Genomic DNA, 22,033 nt, shown 5'->3' with positions numbered 1-22,033 from the left:
CCTTGCCTCTACCACCTATACTTGAGGTCCAATCACGTACACCTCCATGGGGTACACTTAGGCCGCGGCTTTGCCTGGACCTTTCACATGGCCCTTAGGACTCAGTTAACCCCGTGGCTCTGCTGTCACTGCCTCTCGATTCTTGACATGTTCTGAGGCCATGAAGTGTTTTACACCGACTGCTCAAAGGCTGACGATCACGTCGGCTTAGAGTATGTCCATGGAGCACATATTGAACAGCAATCGTTGCCCAATGGCTGCAAGTTTCCACTGACGAGCTGGTGGCTATATCTCGTGCTCTTGAGCACATCCGATCATGCTCGGGGGAGTCACTTCTCTGTACTGACTCCTTGAGCAGCCTACAAGCTATCTATCAGCGCTACCCTCGCCATCCTTTGATAGCATCCATGAAGAAGGCCTGGTGGTTGTGTGGACCCCAGGCCACGTCGCAATCCCAGGAAATGAACTTGACAGGCTGGACAAACAGGCTACACAGAAACCGCTTCTGGAGATAGGCGTCGCTGTAACTGACCTGCGATCATTATTACACCGCAAGGTTTTCCAGCTTTAGGAGACGGAATGGCATAATCTCAGTATGCACAACTGCGTACCCTTAAGGAGACTATGAATGTGTGGAAGACATCTATGTGGGCCTCTCTGTGACTCTGTGGTTCCCTCCCGGTTCCACATTGGCCATACATGGCTAACACATGGCTGCCTCCTCCGTCGCGAGGACCCACCTCGGTGTCAGTGTTGCTTACATATGACTGTCGTCCACATCTTGCTAGACTGAGCACATTTAGCCGCTCTGTGGCTACCTTCGCTGTAGGGCGACAACGCCTCAACAGCAGATTTGGTCAGGAGGGGGTTTTTATCGGACCATCTAAGGGCGGGCATTTAGCCTTCTCTCAGAGGCTACCACCCTCCCTCCATTGTAATTGTATCGCAATCTCTTTGCATTTGTTTGTCTTGGTGCTCGTCTTTTCGCTACATGTGTTCATCTGGCCTTATGTTTTTGGGGTGGACACTTAAATGTGTTGGAGAGTGGCTGGCTCATCCTCTTTTATTATTGTGATCAGCCAGCCCAGACCATATGCTCCATGTTTTAATACCTTTTTCCACTTTTCCACTATTCCTTGTGATGTGTGTGTTCCCCGTTCCTTGTTCGTTCCATTCGTTTTCTTTTTAGGTGGGGTGTTTGGTGTTTTTGTACTTTGAGCCTTGCTTGCGTCAGAAAGAGACTTATGACCACGTAGTTTGGTCCCTTTGTACCCCAAACAAACCAACCAACCAACCAATACCACAATCGGAAAATCTGACGGACGTAACCTAAGCTAGAACACAGCGAACGATACAACCCTAGCGAATACTGCTAGCCCATAATACTTCTGCGGTACCCCAATTTGGAATGTTTCCATGTAAAACTATGATATGGACCATTACTGAAAATAAACAACATTCCTGCCCCCCAGGTTCATATGCAGTCAACATTAGACCACTGTCATATCCGAACGCCCCACAAATCTGAATACTGCGCGATTTACCAGGCGCCCCACATGGAGATACTCAACGAAGCCACTTTTAAACTGGCAGTTGCGTATAATGCTGTCTCTGACGAGTACGTCACATGTCCGTATCCTTCATTGATCACTGGACACACTCTTTATCATGCTTGATAGCAACACTAAACACGAAGAACACAAACGCAATCTGTCGGCCGTTCTGTATCCAACAGAATTCCATACCCGCCTATGGAGTGTACGCGTAGAAAGTACCACTGACATTGGACTTATCTTTTGGGTGTTTCACTTTGTCACACAATGTAGAGGAAATATGTATGCTACCATGAGACCAACCCTCTTAAATTGCTTTGAAATGAAGTTTTCTAGTAAAGGCATCCGAAAAAGGAAACAAATCAGAAAATTGAGATTTCTGTATTGTGTTGAGTGAGAGTTGAGCCTGTCATGCAACTAAAGCTACCGGTCGTGATAAAAGCCTTCGGTAGTTTCGCGGTTTCAGTGCATCTATCTTTACAATGAATAGCCAGAAGCTTAAGTTCAAGATGGTGAGTTCACCTATCTTTAATCACGTCCTTCAAATCCTACCGATAATGAACAGGTCTTTCACTATATAATAATGTTCGCTCAAAGATATTTAGTACGGACATAGGCGGAGCTTAGCAGTTTTCACTACTGAAAGTACACTCCGTAAAGACGAAGTATCATTTCCTCACACGTAGTAGTTACGTAAAAAAAGTCACAGAACAGTTACTGTGCACTGAGGTGACAACTCAAGGGCCAGCGATATATACGTACACAGATGGCGATATTATCACGTACACAAGGTATAAAAGGGCAGTGCGTTGGCGGAACTGTCATTTGTAATCAGGTGCTTCATGTGAAAAGATTTCCGGCGTCATTATGCCCGCACGACGGGAATAAAGACTCTGAAAGCGGAATGGTAGTTTGAGCTTGATGCGTGGGATATTCCATTTCGGAAATCGTTAGGGATTTCAGTATTCCGAGAGTCATATTATCAAGAGTGTGCCCAGTAGAAGAAACTTCAGGTATTACCTCTCACCACGGATAACGCAGTGGTCGACGACCTTCATTACACGACCAACAGCAGCGGCGTTTCTGTAGAGTTGTCAAGGCTAACAGAGAACCAGCACTGCGTGAAATAACCACAGAAATCAATGTGGCACGTACGACGAACGTATCCGTTAGGACAGCGCGACGAAATTTGGTGTTAATGGATTATGGCAGCAGACGACCGAGGCAAGTGCCTTTGCTAGGAGCACATCACCACCTGCAGCGCTTCTCCTAGGCTCATGACCACATCGGTTGGGCCCTACACGACTGGAAACCATGGCCTGGTCCAATGAGTCGCGATTTCAGTTGGTAAGAACTGATGGTAATGCCAGTTTGTGGCGCAGACCCGACTGAGCCATAGACCCAAGTTGTGAACAAGGCTCCGTGCAAACTGGTGTTGGCCCCATAATGGTGTGGGTGTGTTTACATTAAGTGGACTGGGTGCTCTGTTCTAGCTGAAGTGATCGTAGACTGGAATTTATTATGCTCGGCTGTTTGCAGTCCATCTGCAGCTCCTAAAAGACGATGTCATGTCTACAGGCCACAGTTGTTCCCGACTGGTTTAAAGAACATTCGGGACAATTCGAAAAAATACGGCCAAGCATCGAACACTTATGTGACACAATCGGGAGGTCAGTTCGTGCAAAAAAAATCCTGCACCAGCAACACCTTCAAAATTATGGAGGCTGTAGAAACAGGGAACTTCAAACGACTTGAGTCCATGCCACATCGATATTTTGCACTACACCTGGCAGAAAAAGGCCAGACACCATATTAGGAATGTCCCATGACGTTTGTCACCTTATTGTAATTAGAAGTATTATTCGAACGAAAATACGAATTTTTATGTCTTACTCATAATTATAAAATGTTCTCAACCTAAATTAAACCGAGTGTTCTCGAGCCTGGGTTAAAGTACAGACCAGATAGCCTGAAGCTATAGCACAAGAAGACTAGGAGCAGAATGAACAGACTGCGAGCAGAATGAATGAATATTAAGGGTAGACCGAGCAGAATGAAGACTGAAACGGTGCGACTGTTGGCCTTATAAAGACGTCGTTCCAGCATGTTGTTAAGCGTTTTTATATAGGGAAGAATGTTTGCCTTTCACTGGCTGACGACTGATTTTACTGTGTTTATATACTATTCCTTACGAACAACCTCTATTAATCATCAGCAATTTTTGCTTACGCATTTTGGAATCATGGTTTTGTGACTATGGGAATAATCTTGTACATTAAAAGTTATTAAAATTTAGTAATTTTTAATGAGCTTTTGTTGCTCGTCAATACTGGCTTCAGGAAAATCGTGCGATCAAAAGTGTATCACCAGATTCCGGATATATACAGTAATTTTCCTATAAATTGTACCGAAAATCTCGACCAGGTGAAGTCTTTTACAGTATCATTTAAATCTTTGGGAATGGAAGAGAATGTAGATGAAGATGAAATGGGACGTATGATACTGCGTGAAGAGCTTGACAGAGCACTGAAAGACCCGAGTCGAAACAGGGCCCCGGGAGTAGACAACATTCCATTAGAACTACTGACGGCCTTGGGAGGGCCAGTCATGAAAAAACTCTACCATCTGGTGAGCAAGATGTACGAGACAGGCGAAATTCCCTCAGACTTCAAGAAGAATATAATAATTCCAATCCCAAAGAATGCAGGTGTTGACAGATGTGAAAATTACCGAACTATCAGTTTAATAAGTCACAGCTGCAAAATACTAACGCGAATTCTTTACAGACGAATGGAAAAACTGGTAGAAGCCGACCTCGGGGAAGATCAGTTTGGATTCCGTAGAAATGTTGGAACACGTGGGGCAATACTGATCCTACGACTCATCTTAGAAGAAAGATTAAGGAAAGGCAAACCCACGTTTCTAGCATTTGTAGACTTAGAGAAAGCTTTTGACAATGTTAACTGGAATACTCTCTTTCAAATTCTGAAGGTGGCAGGGGTAAAATACAGGGAGCGAAAGGCTATTTACAATTTGTACAGAAACCAGATGGCAGTTATAATAGTCGAGGGACATGAAAGGGAAGCAGTGATTGGGAAGGGGTGAGACAGGGTTGTAGCCTCTCCCCGATGTTATCTATATATTGAGCAATCAGTAAAGGAAACAAAAGAAAAGTTAGGAGTAGGTATTAAAGTCCATGGAGAAGAAATAAAAACTTTGAGGTTCGCCGATGACGTTGTAATTCTGTCAGACAGCAAAGGACATGGAAGAGCAGCTGAACGGAACGAACAGTGTCTTGAAGGGAGGGTATAAGATGAACATCAACAAAAGCAAAACGAGGATAATGGAATGTAGTCGAATTAAGTCCGGTGATGCTGAGGGAATTAGATTAGGAAATGACACTTAAAGTAGTAAAGGAGTTTTGCTATTTGGGGAGCAAAATAACTGATGATGGTCGAAGTAGAGAAGATATAAAATGTAGACTGGCAATGGCAAGGAAAGCGTTTCTGAAGAAGAGAAATTTAACATAGGGTATAGATTTGTCAGGAAGTCATTTCTGGAAGTATTTGTATGGAGTGTAGCAATGTATGGAAGTGAGACGTGGACGATAAATAGTTTGGACAGGAAGAGAATAGAAGCTTTCGAAATGTCGTGTTACAGAAGAATGCTGAAGATTAGATGGGTAGATCACATAACTAATGAGGAGGTATTGAATAGAATTGGGGAGAAGAGGAGTTTATGGCACAACATTGAGTATAACTAGACTTTTAATTTGAAAGTGATCTTTCCTTCTGCATATATCTGTTAATTTCTGAGTTATCCCCTAAGCCTAGAGGTAAGAATTTTTCTAGTTGCAATAACTTTTAATGCCATTTTTGATGAAAGTAATTCTCATTGCAATCAGGACAACAAACTGAACGCTCTAAGTTACGTAGGGGACGTTTTCTACAATTTTGATAATTTGCATAACATACTGAATGTAGAAACTTTAACATCGGAATTTTGTAAAGGTCAGCGAAAATTTTGTATAGACCTTAATACCTGAAATAGGAGGCATACAAAATACCGTGGCGGGATTCAACCAGTTTTGTCACAGTCATAAACAGTGAAAATTGTAAGGTTCTGCACATGAGTACTAAAACCATTCATTGAATTTCCGTTATAGATATATAAGAATTTTAAAAGCAGACACTTCAACTAAGTACTTTGGGATAGAGCTGCACTCTACCAAAAGTACGGCTTCGTAGTTTTGGTACACAAAATAAATGTAGTAAATGGTAGTCTCTCGGTAGTACTGGTAGAATTCGTAGGGAAAGAAACAAATGGATGTGCAAGAGAAAAAAGCCGACTACTTCTTTCACTTTTGTTTGGTTGTTTTGCATATAATTGGAACCGCACGTGATTCAACGTTAGTCCGTTGCGTATTTTATATCCTTAGAGAATATAAATTACATTTTATAAGTAAGAATAGTTATTTGATTGGGTAACTTTCGCACTTTTATGTGACAAAACGAAATACTTTTGAGTATCAATTGTACTTCATACGTCTGTAAGTATAATTTTCACACACAAACAAAAAATATATACAATTTTTATTTTGTACTCAGTTAAATCTTGTTCATCATAATCAAGAGCTTTGTTATTGATACATGCAAAGTTGTTCATAAAAACAGGACCATGTTTTGTGTAAGTTCGAAGTACTGAAGCGCTGTTTGATCCGTCTTTTATTTTGCCTTTTTGTGGAGGAAATTGCATTGTTTTCTTTTTTACAACAGCATCCCTCTGTTCCACGTCAAGAATCAATAATTTTCGAATAAAACATGAATTAAATGTAGACTGTTTGTATTGCTATAAACATTGTTTAAGTAAAAGACAGTAGGATGAGTATGTAGAACAAAAATGTGTTGCAGGTTACCCAGACCTTTATATATCCTGCGTTTCTAGACGGGTTACTGCTTTCTGTTTTAGGGGACTGTAGTGAAACACTGATCGAATTTGTAAAGAAAGCGATCGTTGTGAGTTAGCACCAGACTGGTATGCAACACATCCAAGATACAGGTAACGTGGGTACTGTCGTAACCGTCCAAAGCTACAGGACAAACTACGGTAGTCTTTGCTTATGTACGGTAGTTGCGCGACATTACGTACGGATTGCAATTACGAAAGCTGAAATCGGAAACATAGCTTAGAAAGTGTTATGGGAAGGCTAACTGAAGACTGTTTCATTGGCGGTGCTACAGATCTACTAGACTGCCTACACTGGGCTTCTCCATCCTCTTCTTGGGTATTGCTGCATAGTGTGGGACCTTACAAGATAGGTTTGATGCAGGACATCGAGAAAGTTCAATGGACATCTCATTCTGTATTACCACGAAATAGTGTCAGATATGAGAGTTGAAGTGGCGACCACTAAACCAAAACCGGTTTTTCATTGCATTTCTTTCCACCTAGTTTGTCACTATCTCCTCCGATCACGAAAATCTTTTATTGACTACAACCCGCCCAGGGGGAAATGACCGTTGCAATAAAATAAGAAAAACTCGAGAAGGCTTAGGTGTTGGTTCTTCCCACGTGCTATTGCAGAATGGAATTGTCGACAGTGCGTGTGCGTGTGCGTGTGCGTGTGCACCCTCTGCCTCCTCCTTGCGGCAGGTGCTGGCGCCGCGCCTGCCGGAGCGCGTGCTGCTGGTGGGGGCGGACGCGCACCCTGGCTTCGTGCAGCACGCCCGCCTCCGCAACTCGCGCGCCGGCGTCTGCTACGAGCTGTTCGACGCCGACTCCTTCGAGGTGGAGCTGAGCCTGCTCTGGCGGTGCGCGCCCTTCGCCATCGTCTTCTCCTTCCTGCTGCTGCACCGCGTCTGCAACATCAGGCAAGCAGGCGGCTACCAGCTTAGTGGACATACGAACAATCATAAAGTTTCCAGTCGTATGCAATGTAATTGTTTGCATTCTCTCTCTCTCTCTCTCTCTCTCTCTCTCTCTCTCTCTCTCTCTCTCTAATATATATATATATATCGACTGAACAACCAGAGCACTGTGCTTACGTAAACGCTATCTGATGGAGTCATCAAATCCGTCTAAATAGTGTAACTGTATTCCAATTAACTTTCAGCAAAAGACTTAGATAAACTGAAACACTAAGGAAGCTATCAAGTGAAACTCTGTATTCTGCATTTCAGTGAACAGTGCTACAACGAATGTCACAGTACGTCTCTTGCAGTTCCAGCATACAAAATTACAAACTAAGCTTTGAAAGAATAAATGCTCGTAACACTTCTGTTAAAATGCCCTGCACATTTCCCAATCCAAGCTGACTAAGGAGGCTTACACGGCATGTGCCACAATCTGTTTTCCAGAGACTTCGTTCAGGGGAAGAGAGCTCAAAATAAGCTAACTCGTGTCTCAGCTTATCTGTAGATACCAGACAGTTCCTGAAAAAAAAAAAAAAGATGAAGTTTCCGAGGTATGTTACAAGTACTTGGTGCCTCTTACCGCCTGAAATCCTCACACGAGATAATGGCACAGTACTTACCGTCGCGGATTCTTAATTTTGCGCCGGCCGCGGTGGCCGAGCGCTTCTAGGCGCTCCAGTCCGGAACCGCGCGACTGCTACGGTCGCAGGTTCGAATTCTGCCTCGGGCATGGATGTATGTGATGTCCTTAGGTTAGGTTAGGTTTAAGTAGTTCTAAGTTCTAGGGGACTGGTGACCTAAGATGTTAAGTCCCATAGTGCTCAGAGCCATTTGAACCATTTTTTCTTAATTTTGCAACCTGCGTTCGAAACCCGCTTATTACTTTTTTCAGTTATGTACCCATCTCTGTAGAAGAATACTACACGAATCTTACCCAGTGTGCGTAGATATAACGTTGTGCTTATTTACCTACTAATTGCATGTCGCATAAATGAATTTTTAAAAATGAGAATTATTAGAAACTGTTTTTGATGAAATTCCTGCAGTGTATCTTTATTCATAGAAAATTGTAAGCACCAGTTTCCGGAAGAATGATTCATTATGCGAGGTTTGCGCGAAATATTCATCAGCGCTAAAGACGTTTCTTTCCTCAGTGATAATCATATGAAGAAATGTCATTGCGGCAAACCTGCCTTCACGCGATGCTCTTGGTGCGCGAAATATGTTTTTCGAATGTTTCTACGATCGATATCATCCAAATCAATGCACCAAACCTTCCTCAAACATAAACATATCAATAAACTATGAGAATTAATATAAGAATTGATATGAGAATGAAATATCAGAATATGAAAATTTACAAAAAATTGTACTCAACACGCCATACACACATGCATGTTAATGTGACACTCACTTTGAAATCCAGTTCTATTTTAACAATTAATATTACTCACTTGTATCCCCAGAATTTAATAAGACACAGTTTCATAAAGTAAGCTTCTAAGCACACGGGTAGACAAATGAAAAAAAAAAATAAAAACAATGGAGTTTGGAACTCAGGGCGCAAAATTAAGATGTTGCGACGCTAATCACTGTTCCACCATATCGTCTGAGGATATCACGTGGTAAAAAGCACATACAGTACCTCTAAAATACCCCCAAAACTTTTTCCAGAAACGGTAGAGTATCAATGGATAAGCCGAGACACGTTTTCGCTTATTTTGACTCCTCTTCCATTATAAGTTTGTGGGAAATCAGATGAAGGCTCTTGCTGTGTTCTCCTCGTAAGTAAAATTCCGAACATTAAAAAATACACTCGCGAGATTGTAACAATGCACTATAAGAGTAAGAATGCCTGACAAAAGAAATGAGACATGAACTAAACTGACCAATGAAAATTGGGAACACAAAGACTGTAAATGGTCTTAATGTGTCGTGACAGTGATGTTAAACTGGCCCTGACAAACGTTCACGACTTGACCGTGTGCAGCGCAAACTCGATACTGCTCGAAAGTTGTAAACGTTAGAACGCAGCGCAGCAGCAAACCGGCTTAAGAAAACTTGGCCCGAAAGGGAAGCTAGGAAAAGTAGCACATCACACTTAAAGCCTTGAGTAACTGTGTTCCGCTAAGTACAATGCGGCAACACACAATTGATAAAGAAAAGTTTATTAAGAAGACGGGGGATGAAACTGCACCACTGAATGATACATAAGAGAATATAATTCGAAAGCTATATTATAAAACTTACTTTCATCAGTTAAAACAATTCTTTATAAAATTCACTTCTTATATAATCAAGTTCATGAAATGCTGCAGTAGTAGTCAATCTATAGCTCTTAATCCAAGGCATGTGAGCAGATAATTTTGGTTAATCTAGTCTCAACAATCTAATTAACCAATTCAAATCACTAAAGAAAAATCACACAGAAAATTTATCGTTCTCAAACACACAAAAAATTAAGCACGAGCAAGTAATGCAGCGACGACGTTATCTCATTATACTCATGTATCTAAACACAATCTTCACCAAAATATATTTCTAAAAATAAACTTCATCTGCCTTTGCATCTGTATGTTGTGCTAGTTATTGCCAGACCGCTCAGCGGTATGACGAACACCAGACTCACTTAATATTCTCTGATGCTGTATTGCAACGGTAGCATTCATCTTACGCTAGGTGAGGAGACCCCTATGTCATAAGAGACGTAATGCTAAGTCATCGCCACGTAAATAACCTAAATCGACTGCATGTGTACGTACATCAATCTTTGCAGTTGTACCGATAATGTCAAAGCTAAATGTAAATACATGTGTACAAACGAAGTGACAGGAGTTGTGTGGTATGCTTATCCCAGTTACATTGATTATTAAGCTGTAATTCCAACAATTTGGGATGTTATCCTGTATTTCATGAACATAATTAATGTCTGAATGAACGAAGGAACCATAATAAAAGTAAAAAAAGCTTGTCATTTTTTAAATCTGATGAATCTAGCATAAATCGTGTGGAGAGAAACCTGCAATAATTAATAAGCTGCAGTCCAAAGAATGTGGGCTGTTGTGTGTTTCATGAACATAAAGAATATCTGAATGACGGAATCATAACCTTAACGAAAGTTAAGAGTGTGTACTCATTTTTTAATCCGATTAATTGTGCAAAAATTATGTGGATGAAAACGTGAAATAGGGAGAAATTAGTTTCGTATTTTTATAAAGGCCAATGAATTGTACACAACTCATGTGGGCAGAAACGTTAAACTAAGAAATTGAAGTGGTTCCGAAGATAATTCAGTGTTGCTGCAAATGCACACAAAGAAATAACCATGTAGATTCAAGACGCACACAACAGTCGATATATATACAGAATGCACACAAGTCGACAGGACAACTCGTGAAACCCATGATGAAACGACAATACGACTGACAACCAAAGATCACATTCCTACTACTCAGAACGTCTGTGACGTAACATATCGACTATTAAGATTTGTATGAAGACCATCCCGTGTACAAATAACTGCGGCTCATCACACATGAAGAGAACTGACTACTCTCATGAAATCCCAAAACACTGGTATGTGCATGCCTTGGCAGTCCTAGTCTACGCATACCTACGTCGGTGGTCATAGCATTCTTTCCTTATTTGCTTTTTTGTTTATAAGTACGTGTATTTTAAGTTTCTCTTAATTAAATGTATCTGTGCCTACCATTATCTATAATTGAGGAAACGCTTATGTCCTGGTGACGTGATTTTGGTATTCAGAGCGTCCACTGGTCTTAAAAACTGAAAGTTATGCAGTAGCCTTTTAGATGTCCGATGTACTATCCCATTGACTTTAGTCCACAACGTTTGTTTGCAGTCTCTCTCTGCGTGAAAAAGGGGCATCTGGTAACGGCACGATCAACGGAATCTTCCTCTCCACATTCAGATGTATTGCTACATCCCACTCGATGTAGATGTTTGGGATACAGACTATTACCTGTTAACTGGTGCACCATACCTCGACTAGGGCAATGTCGCGCAGTTCCTCATGCTAGGGAATATGCTGTAAAAAAGCCTTACAGTGCTCCTAGTGTCCCTTTCAGATTGCCATTCACCTAACTTCATGCTCCCTGTGTGTCTGATCAGTAATATGCGTTCCTGTGATCTCTAACAAACGTTCATATTCCTCAAGCCTCAACCAATACAGTGCTACCATGTAACGTATCACGATCTACATTGGACATAACCGAAGGATCATCAGGTAGCCGTTTACAGGTGTAGTGACAAAGACACGGGTGAGCCGCAAAACTACACTCCGCCGAATTCGTCGCAGTCTTGTTTTTTAGCTGCCCAGTCTAAGGCGATGCCCAGACGCTGGCACTTAGGTGCCACAATGACGTAGAAGATCGCTTCGCGATTTTACGCATAACTTTGGCCACTTTCTGAGTAACTGATTTGGTGTGTTCTAGAAAGTTTTTCTCATCTAGAAGAGTGCCTAAATATCTGCAAACAGTGCAACATTTTACAGGTATTCCGTCGAGCCTCTGGGAAGGATTTCTGGCAAGGTAAAGTCTTCCCTTCATAAGTATTTATGTTGTTGTGAACAGCTATAGTCAGTTTGTCGCTCTTACACCAATGCTGCAGCTAAGCAAGCACATCATTCGTTTTTCCCTCAAGTCTCGCCCTAGAGTCTGCAGATGCAACTATTAGGATGTCATCTACGTATGCAACAACTTCCTCAGTAGCATATGCTCCGTCTAACAGATGTAATAGGAGTTCCATACAAAGATCACAGAACAGTGGACCACTTACGGAGCCTTGAGGACAGCCCTTGGTAGCCTTTCAGATTATTTTGCTCTATCACGCAAGCCACTCGGCGCTACGTCTACTACAATAATGTACAAAAGCCATATCCGCAGGAAAATGGAACTTATTATTTCTACTGTATGGTTCTTGCAAACGGACTATACCAATACTCAGCTCGTCAATTAGTTTCTGTATTTGCCATTGCCAGTTTACTTCGAGCAGCATTTGTCTCTAGTATCTTCTCCTTCCACGTGTTTAGATTGTGAACAAAGCTTTTGAGAGGGAAGAGCAGAGTTAGCGAAAGCTCGTCCCTACGTTTGTACAAAATCACGTACAAATACTCAATATCGAATGGCTCTTTTCTTCTCGTGAACGCCTGCCGAAAGATTTCACGTAATGGTTTAATCTCTGTTGGCAGATTATTTACTCTCAAAAGAATCCTGTTTGTGCCACTGGTGTAGGATACACAACAGATTTTCATATACGATGCCCAGCTCTGATTGTGTCTAAGAGCAACCTGCAGTACACTGAGGTCCTCCAGACGACGTAACTGGACAGCAGCTTCTAAATTATAATAAATTTTGTGTGTGCGACTGAAAATCACTTTTAGTAGGACTCGAAACGCTAATTTTTTTGTATTTGATAGGACAACCTTACTTTCACTGCACTTCACTATTTTGCCGTTCTTATACTCATCAGTATTATCGCGATCACCACACTCAACGCGGAAATAGGTGAGGCTCTGCAACTGAGGTTGAAGCTGCGTGGTTGTCTACTGCTACTACAGATGCAGTGTCGATGTTACCACGATCATCACCGTCTTTATCATACCCTTCGGCAGGAGTTCCACGTGGATGCATTGTCGGGGTTGGACAGAAGACAAGTCGGGAAGCCTCCCGCTTTAAGCATTGCTGCACCATGAACATCCCGTCCTTCAGCAGCCCCTGCAGCTTGGTTTGCTGCAAATGTTCCCAATATGGTCTCTCCGTGAACGAAGTTCACAATCTTCACTTAGTGTGATTTCGCACGTGATGAGGAACTGCCTTCTTGGCTCGAGGACAGGTCGTTATGGGTTGTACTGTCTGTGTTAAAGCTTCTTGAATGTTAAACTTCACATGTACAAAATTGCTGTAGCTAAAGTTCATTAATCATGCAACAAATCTTTGTCTGCGTTATTACCCATTTAAGAGTCTAAGTTCAGTTGCAACTGCTGTCTCTAGTCTTTTCTGCAGTACCATGTCGTCTCTGGCAATACACCCCCAAGCTGCTGACACCACGCTATGGCACGACCCAAATTCCTGGTTACTGTCGATGATGACTTGTTCTTTTGTTTCCTGTGCAACGTACCTTCTGTTCCTTGATTTACATAGTTTTGATATAGAACTGACCACTCTGTTTGCTTGTATTCCAGATGGATCCATAGTCTGTCCTAGCTATTTCACGTTCTAAAAGCATTGCATAAGCTGCACAGTCTTTTCCATGGGGGGGTCTCATTTTCTATCCTTGTTGCGACAAGGGATGCAGGCAGGTTTCTCGTTGATTTTTGTGCGCACACGTTACTGATGGCGGCCTGCTCCACAGATGGAGCACACTCTTCCTTAAACTTAAAGCTTCTTGGTGTGACCTAAGTCACATCATTTATAGCTTTTTGGTACGTCCGCATGATTATTCATTCCTAAAGCACGGAAACATACACCTTTTGTTTTTGCGTCAGAAACTTACGAACGCGAGGAGTGACTTCCATTACGTGACTGACATAGGTTTTCTCTCGGGGTCCGGTGCAGAATATCTTACATCTTCTAAACTGCTTCTTTTACATGTGCCCAGACAAGTTACTCAAAAATATCTTCGAGAAGTTCATTGTCGTCCACTTCCTTGCGCCAGTTGTACACAGTTAGTAGATGCCTCTTCTTTTTCGATAGTTCACATTTAATGCTTTCTCTTGAAGCTTTCTGACTTAAACATTTTCCTTTTCCACTACGACAGCGCTATTGGTTGTCCGGATTGATTTGATCCTAATCTTGTCTCTTGGGATTTGTTGCTTCGGTAAGTTTCTTCCTTACATCTTTGGCATCCTTGTTCTCGGTGGACCTAAGAAAGTGTGCGCTAGTTTTCTTGTTCGCTGATTTCTGTGTCTTAGCTGTTGTACTTAGCTTTGGGTTTTGCGAAGCTGCGACGGCATCATAGGAATGAACAGATGTAGTCGCTTTTTCTATCTGGATAGGAGGTCTTAAACTTCGCAAGCGATTTAAATATTGAACACCATCCTTTGTTAGAATTAATGTTTTTTTATGCAGTACAGTACAAAAATTACCACAGTAGCCAAACAGTTTCTAATCTCTGCAATCACCGCTTCATGTTTAGATTCTTGACTTCCTTTTGAGAATTTTAAGTTCTTTATTGAACTCCGCCTTATAATGACATTTCCTGCGACAATAGTAGCACTCAGCATTATTTCTGTTCATGGAAGCTTTGCCTGAAGTACTTTGTGAACACTGCCTTCTAGCCTTTGTTATTAACCTCAATAGCAGCGAATGCAGTTGCCATTCCTTCAGTCTGTGACAAGCGTTGCCATTCTTTCAGTAACTTTGCTATTAAATTGTCGAAAGACTGCCATATTTGACACAGGAGTCCCAACCAGTTACAAATAACCATATTTCGTCTGAAGTCCATCTACATCTTCAGCTGTCTTGTCTGGATTTCCCACTAGTTCACCAACATCAGAATGTGACTATGCTTGTATTTAAACTTAATATGTTGCCCAAAAATATCACAATGCGATATTCTTTAGTAAAAACTATATTGTCTCTATTATTATTATCTTTTTCTTTTCTAAGTCGTTATGTCTGGTCAAAAATGGAAAGTGACGCGGACCTTGATAAAGCGTGACTTCCTTTTAACTGTACGGTATATGTTACATTGCATTTAGGAACTTTCGGGTAATTGAACGTGTATCAATAATTAGATTTCTGTAGTTGTATATATGTTTGGATTTAGCTTTATTGCGTTGATGTACTGGTGGATATTGTGTGGTATGACTTCTGTAGTTGACAGTATAATTGGTATGTCAACTTTATCCTGATGCCACATTTCTAATTCTACATTTATACTCCGCAAGCCACCCAACGGTGTGTGGCGGAGGGCACTTTACGTGCCACTGTCATTACCTCCCTTTTCTGTTCCAGTCGCGTGTGGTTCGCGGGAAGAACGACTGTCTGAAAGCCTCCGTGCGCGCTCGAATCTCTCCAATTTTACATTCGTGATCTCCTCGAGAGGTATAAGTAGGGGAAGCAATATATTAGATACCTCATCCAGAAACGCACTGGACTCGCATTCGGGAGGACGACGGTTCAATCCCGCGTCCGGCCATCCTGATTTAGGTTTTCCGTGATTTCCCTAAATCACTCCAGGCAAATGCCGGGATGGGTCCTCTGAAAGGGCACGGCCGACATCCTTCCCTAATCCGATGAGATCGATGACCACGCTGTCTGGTCTCCTTCCCCAAACAACCAACCAACCAGAAACGCACCCTCTCGAAACCTGGCGAGCAAGCTACACCGCGATGCAGAGCGCCTCTCTTGCAGAGTCTCCCACTTGAGTTTGCTAAACATCTCCGTAACGCTATCACGCTTACCAAATAACCCTGTGACGAAACGCGCCGCTCTTCTTTGGATCTTCTCTCTCCTCCGTCAACCCGATCTGGTACGGATCCCACACTGATGAGCAATACTAAAGTATAGGTCGAACGAGTGTTTTGTAAACCACCTCCTTTGTTGATGGACTAAATTTTCTAAGGAGTCTCCCAATGAATCTCAACCTGGCACCCGCTTTACTAACAATTAATTGTATATTATCATTCCACTTCAAATCGTTCCGCACTCATACTCCCAGATATTTTACAGAAGTAACTGCTACCAGTGTTTGTTCCGCTATCATATAATCATACAATAAAGGATCCTTCCTTGGGTCAGTTGCCACTCCCTGCACCAAGTGCCTATCCGCTGCAGATCTTCCTGCATTTCGCTACAATTTTCTAATGCTGCAACTTCTCTGTATACTACAGCATCATCCGCGAAAAGCTTGACATCCTCAGCCAGTTGGATGTATTTTTCATTATTATTATTATTATTATTATTTCTTTCTTTCTTGTCTCAGACGTTATGTCTGGTTAAAAATGGAAGGTGACGTGGACCTTGATCAAGCGTGACTTTCTTTTAACTGTACAGTATATGTTATCTTGCATTTAGGAACTTTCGGGTAATTGAACATGTATCAATAATTACAGATTTCTGTAGTTGCATATATAAGTTTGGATGTAGCTGTATTGCATTGATGTACTGGTGGATATTGTGTGGTAGGACTCCTGTAGTTGATAGTATAATTGGTATAATGTCAACTTTATCCTGATGCCACATGTCCTTGACTTCCTCAGCCAGTTGGATGTATTTTTCAATTTTTTCTCCTGTTTTCTTCTGTATATTTGTTGTATTGGGTGTGGATATTTCGATTAGTTGTGTTAATTTCTTCTTTTTATTGGTGAGTGTGATGTAAGGTTTGTTATGTGGTGGTGTTTTATGTTATAATGGTTCTGTTCCAGTATAATTTGAATTCATCATTCTCCAGTACACTTTGTGGCGCATACAGGTACTTGTATGAGGGAACGTGTTGTTTTATAAGTTTATGTTGTAAGGCAAGCTGTTGATGTATTATTTTTGCTACATTGTCATGTCTTCTGGGGTATTCTGTATTTGCTAGTGTTGTACATCAGCTTTTGATGTGATCTACTGTTTCTATTCGTTGTTTACAAAGTCTGCATTTATCTGTTGTGGTATTGGGATCTTTAATAATATGCTTGCTGTAATATCTGGTGTTTATTGTTTGATCCTGTATTGCAATCATGAATCCTTCCGTCTCACTGTATATATTGCCTTTTCTTAGCCATGTGTTGGATGCGTCTTGATCGATGTGTGGCTGTGTTAGATGATACGGGTGCTTGCCATGTAGTGTTTTCTTTTTCCAATTTACTTTCTTCGTATCTGTTGATGTTATGTGATCTAAAGGGTTGTAGAAGTGGTTATGAAATTGCAGTGGTGTAGCCGATGTATTTATATGAGTGATTGCTTTGTGTATTTTGCTAGTTTCTGCTCGTTCTAGAAAGAATTTTCTTAAATTGTCTACCTGTCCATAATGTAGGTTTTTTATATCGATAAATCCCATTCCTCCTTCCTTTCTGCTTAATGTGAATCTTTCTGTTGCTGAATGTATGTGATGTATTCTATATTTGTGGCATTGTGATCGTGTAAGTGTATTGAGTGCTTCTAGGTCTGTCTTACTCCATTTCACTACTCCAAATGAGTAGGTCAATATTGGTATAGCGTAAGTATTTATAGCTTTTGTCTTGTTTCTTGCTGTCAATTCTGTTTTCAGTATTTTTGTTAGTATTTGTCTATATTTTTCTTTTAGTTATTCTTTAATATTTGTATTATCTATTCCTATTTTTTTGTCTGTATCCAAGATATTTATAGGAATGTTTTTTCCATCGCTTCTATGCAGTTGCTGTAGTTATCCAATATGTAATCTTCTTGTTTAGTGTGTTTTCCCTTGACTATGCTATTTTTCTTACATTTGTCTGTTCCAAAAGCCATATTTATATCATTGCTGAATATTTCTGTTATCTTTAGTAACGGGTTGAGTTGTTGATTTGTTGCTGCCAGTAGTTTTAGATCATCCATGTATAGCAAATGTGTGATTTTGTGTGGGTATGTTCCAGTAATATTGTATCCATAATTTGTATTATTTAGCACGTTGGATAGTGGGTTCAGAGCAAGGCAGAACCAGAAAGGACGTAATGAGTCTCCTTGGTATATTCCACGCTTAATCTGTATTGGCTGTGATATGATATTATTTGGATTTGTTTGGATATTAATTGTGGTTTTCCAATTTTTCATTACTATGTTTAGGAACTGTATCAATTTAGGATCTACTTTGTATATTTCCAATATTTGTAGTAACCATAAGTGGGGTACACTATCAAAAGCTTTTTGGTAATCAATGTATAGTGCAGCGACCTTTGGTTAGTTATAGCTCGATATGTCACCTCTGCATCTATTATCAGTTGCTCTTTACATCCTCGTGCTCCTTTGCAACAGCGTTTTTGTTCTTCATTTATAATTTTGTTCTGTGTTGTATGTGTCATTAATTTCTGTGTAATGACTGAAGTTAATATTTTGTATATTGTTGGTAGGCATGTTATGGGGCGATATTTAGCTGGGTTTGCTGTGTCTGCTTGATCTTTAGGTTTCAGATAAGTTATTCCATGCGTAAGTGTATCAGGGAATGTGTATGGGTTTGCAATGTAACTGTTAAATAATTTGCTTGGATGTGAATGTGTTGCAGTGAACTTCTTTAGCCAGAAATTTGCTATTTTATCTTTTCCAGGGGCTTTCCAATTGTAAGTAGAATTAATTGCTTGGGTGACTTCATGTTGCAAAATTATCACTTCAGGCATTTGTGGTATCATCTTGTATGTGTCTGTACATGCCTGTTATGTTGTACCGAGTTTGACCATTTGTTGCTCCAGAAGTGTTCCATGTCTGTTATGTTTGGTGGATTGTCTATTTTAATGTGTGTGTTATTTATTGTCTGGTAAAATTTCTTATGGTTTGTGTTGAATGTTTGATTTTGTTTCCTTCTATTTTCACTTTTTTGTATCTTCTAAGTCGTTTGGCCAACGCTTGTAATTTCTGCATCTTTTCATCTAATTGCTCTATCGCTTCTTGTTGTGAGATTTTACCTAACCATGTTCCAGTATTTGTTGTACGTCTTGTTTGATGTTTTCTAATTCTGACTGGGGTATCCTGTTATTTTTTATTATTACACGGATCTGATCAGCTAGTCGTTGTTCTGTTAAAAATTTTAATTCTGGGTATCTGGTAATAAATGTTGTGTATACTTGTGATCTGTATCCAGTTGTGTTGGTTCCTAGGTTTGTTGCTTGGTAATAACAGAACATGAGGTGTCGATTAACTTCATCTGACCATCTCGTCTTCTGTCTTTGTTTTCCTTCTAGGGTGGTTGCAGGAAGCATATCCTGCAAAACACCTCTATTTGGATTTAAATCATTTTCCAGTTGGCTAGCAGTGTCGTTACCATTGTGGGCGGGCATAGGGTTCAAGCGTCGTCCCCGACCATGACGGCGCTTGTCCGAGGCTTCTTTAGTTCTGTCCTGAACTTTATTATTATTATTATTATTATTATTATTATTATTATTATTATTATTATTCGCGTATGGATCCAATAGGACCACGCGAGGTACAATCCGTCAATGTCGCTTTTGATGGTTTGCCTTCCTTTGTGTCAAATTTGTTTCATCCTTCCAGAAAGAAGTCTCTTTCTTTCATCAGACCACAATGCTCCAGCCAGTTTTCTAATTTCCCTCTGACCAACTTCCCAATCAAATATCTTTTGTCTGAATGTTTTTCTATCTGTAACGTCATGTTACTTTATTTATTACAGGTGGCTGTTCGTGAATAATTATCTCAAGTCGACTCCACATAACATTTTCTGTAGCACACGACGTGAGCTTGTAGGTGGTCGGATTCCATAGCAGACGAAATAAGCATGGCTCAAGTTCCGTGCGTTTCTGCCTTCAACTAGCCGTACTTTACTTGATTAAACAATGTCCAGCAATTTCTCAGCGCAGAAGATAATTTCCCTTTAATAGTTCCATAATTGACAATTACCTCCATCTAATTTCTGGATTCTGAAAAAGTTAGTTACATCTTTTAGATTTTCACTTTCCAAGTGAAAAGGTTAGATGTAATTTAACTCACTTCAAAAGATTAGATTGACGTGGAGAAAAATAAGACCTTACCTCAGTACATAATAAAGGCAAAACAGTTTGTGATCAAATTTTATTTCTTGTATAAAAGAAGGCACTCTGCAATTAACAAAAACAGAAAAAGTATGCAATGGAATAAGACCATGTAGTGCTAAGGATATAAATGCATCAGACTTAGTAAAGAAAACGTTCACCTACATTCATAGTAAGGTAATCAGCTGAAGAAGATATACTATACAATAATTTCGTTTGCTTCGTACAAAAGTTTCACCAAGAACCCATAGCTGAACCAGTTAACTTTGTTTCAGATGTAAAGATTGTCTCAGTATTAAAGAATTCTCGTCCACGTAGTGACTACTTCAGTCATATTTAGCACTCTGCAAATCGATGAAATATAGGATGTAAAATTGCCGAAAAAATATTCACATGTGATTTTGTGGCGTCTATAGCAGTATTATCTAACCAATTACTGAAGTGCTGTTGCTAACGTCGAATGAGCTAGGACATCTAATCAGGACAATCATAATGTAATGCCTCTCTGTTTCACAGGCGTTCCCTTGGAAACATTTATAAGCTAATGGCGCCCAGTGGAGATGCTCTGTTCACGCTCATTGCGCACACTCACCTCTACACGGTTTACTACCAGATGGCGCAGGAATCTGACTGGAAAGACTCGATGCTGGTAATAGAAAAATTTGTTTAAACTGCTCTTGAAGTTATAAAAACATATTACACGAAGATGAAACATTACAACAATACGATAATGATCGAAGCAGAAGAAATGAATTAAAGTTTGGGCACTGACCGGGACTCGAACCCGGATCTTATTGCTTGCTAGGCAGAAATGCTAAGCATTACACCGCCACTGAACGATGGTCAACATTGCTGCACGAACTATACCCAAGTTCAGTGCCCTCCCCAACACAAACTTCAATTCATATCTTCTGCTTGTTTTCCCTTACATTGTCACTACTGCCAGGGCACTCCGATATTGGAATAGCACCCCAGCGTTGGACGTAGTGGTAAAGTCCTGTACCATAGAAGATCTTATAGATATTATAATTGTTTCCCTGAGACATTAAAGCCTCTTCGTTACCTTTCCCATTACATCCAACGCTGGGGTGCTATTCCAATATCAGAGTGCCCTAGCAGTAATGACAATGTGAGGGAAAATAAACAGAAAATATGGATTGCAGTTTGTGTTGGGGAGGGCACTCAACTTGGATAGTTCGTGCAGCAATGTTGACCATCGTGCTGTGGTGGTGTAATGGTTAGAATTTTTGCCTAGCTAGCAAGAAGACCCGGACAACAGCTATTTCGGTTCTGCGGTGTTGCATTGTATCCAGATATACTTCATTATTTGTAGTATATTGTTTAGGATACTAGCATTACTTAGTGAAAAGAACCAACTACTCATAGAAAGAAATGGTTTCCTTTTCTATGTACTTTACAAAATTTATACTCTCCTCTCTGCTTCTATAATATGACATTATTTTTGCTTTATTCTTCAGTTTACCTTCAGTTTGTAGTATACGTAAAAATTTCTCCCACTTCTGCTCCATCTGCCATGTTGATGTTTCCTCTCATACTGTCCCAACAGTGCTGACTCGAGGTAGATATCAAACATGCAGGCACATAGAGCCTGTAGCACCACAAAGTGCATCACATACCTAAATCTGAGCTCATAATAATTTTTTTTACGACAGATATAAAGTATTTTGCCTGTTCTGCAATGGTTTATCCAGAAAAAGACAATTGGCCATGGAACAAGACGAGAAAAGTGCAAAAGAAAATATACGAACGAAAACCTATAAAAAACGACAGAAATGTTGACCAACTGTAGGAATATAATACCTTAATAGAAAAATGTTTTGAAAATGTATCGTTGTTAAAAATTTAAATATATATGGTTACAAAAAAGTTATTCCCGGCCGCGG

General features: G+C 40.5%; 1 protein-coding gene across 1 annotated transcript in view; it reads left to right on the top strand.

Annotated features, from left to right (window-relative positions):
* The window catches only part of LOC126456509 (trans-aconitate 2-methyltransferase-like), a 29,090-nt gene extending 8,291 nt beyond the window's left edge, over positions 1–20,799 (top strand). The window contains exons 2-3 of the mRNA XM_050092259.1: positions 7,206–7,423; positions 20,646–20,799. Of these exons, the coding sequence (XP_049948216.1) occupies positions 7,206–7,423; positions 20,646–20,799 (372 nt within the window). The remainder of the gene's footprint in view (positions 1–7,205; positions 7,424–20,645) is intronic.
* Positions 20,800–22,033: the final 1,234 nt, after the last annotated feature.

Source organism: Schistocerca serialis, chromosome 2, assembly GCF_023864345.2.
Source record: "Schistocerca serialis cubense isolate TAMUIC-IGC-003099 chromosome 2, iqSchSeri2.2, whole genome shotgun sequence".
Taxonomy (NCBI): domain Eukaryota; kingdom Metazoa; phylum Arthropoda; class Insecta; order Orthoptera; family Acrididae; genus Schistocerca; species Schistocerca serialis.
Note: the sequence above shows the minus strand (reverse complement) of the source record. Positions and strands in the feature narration are given on the sequence as shown.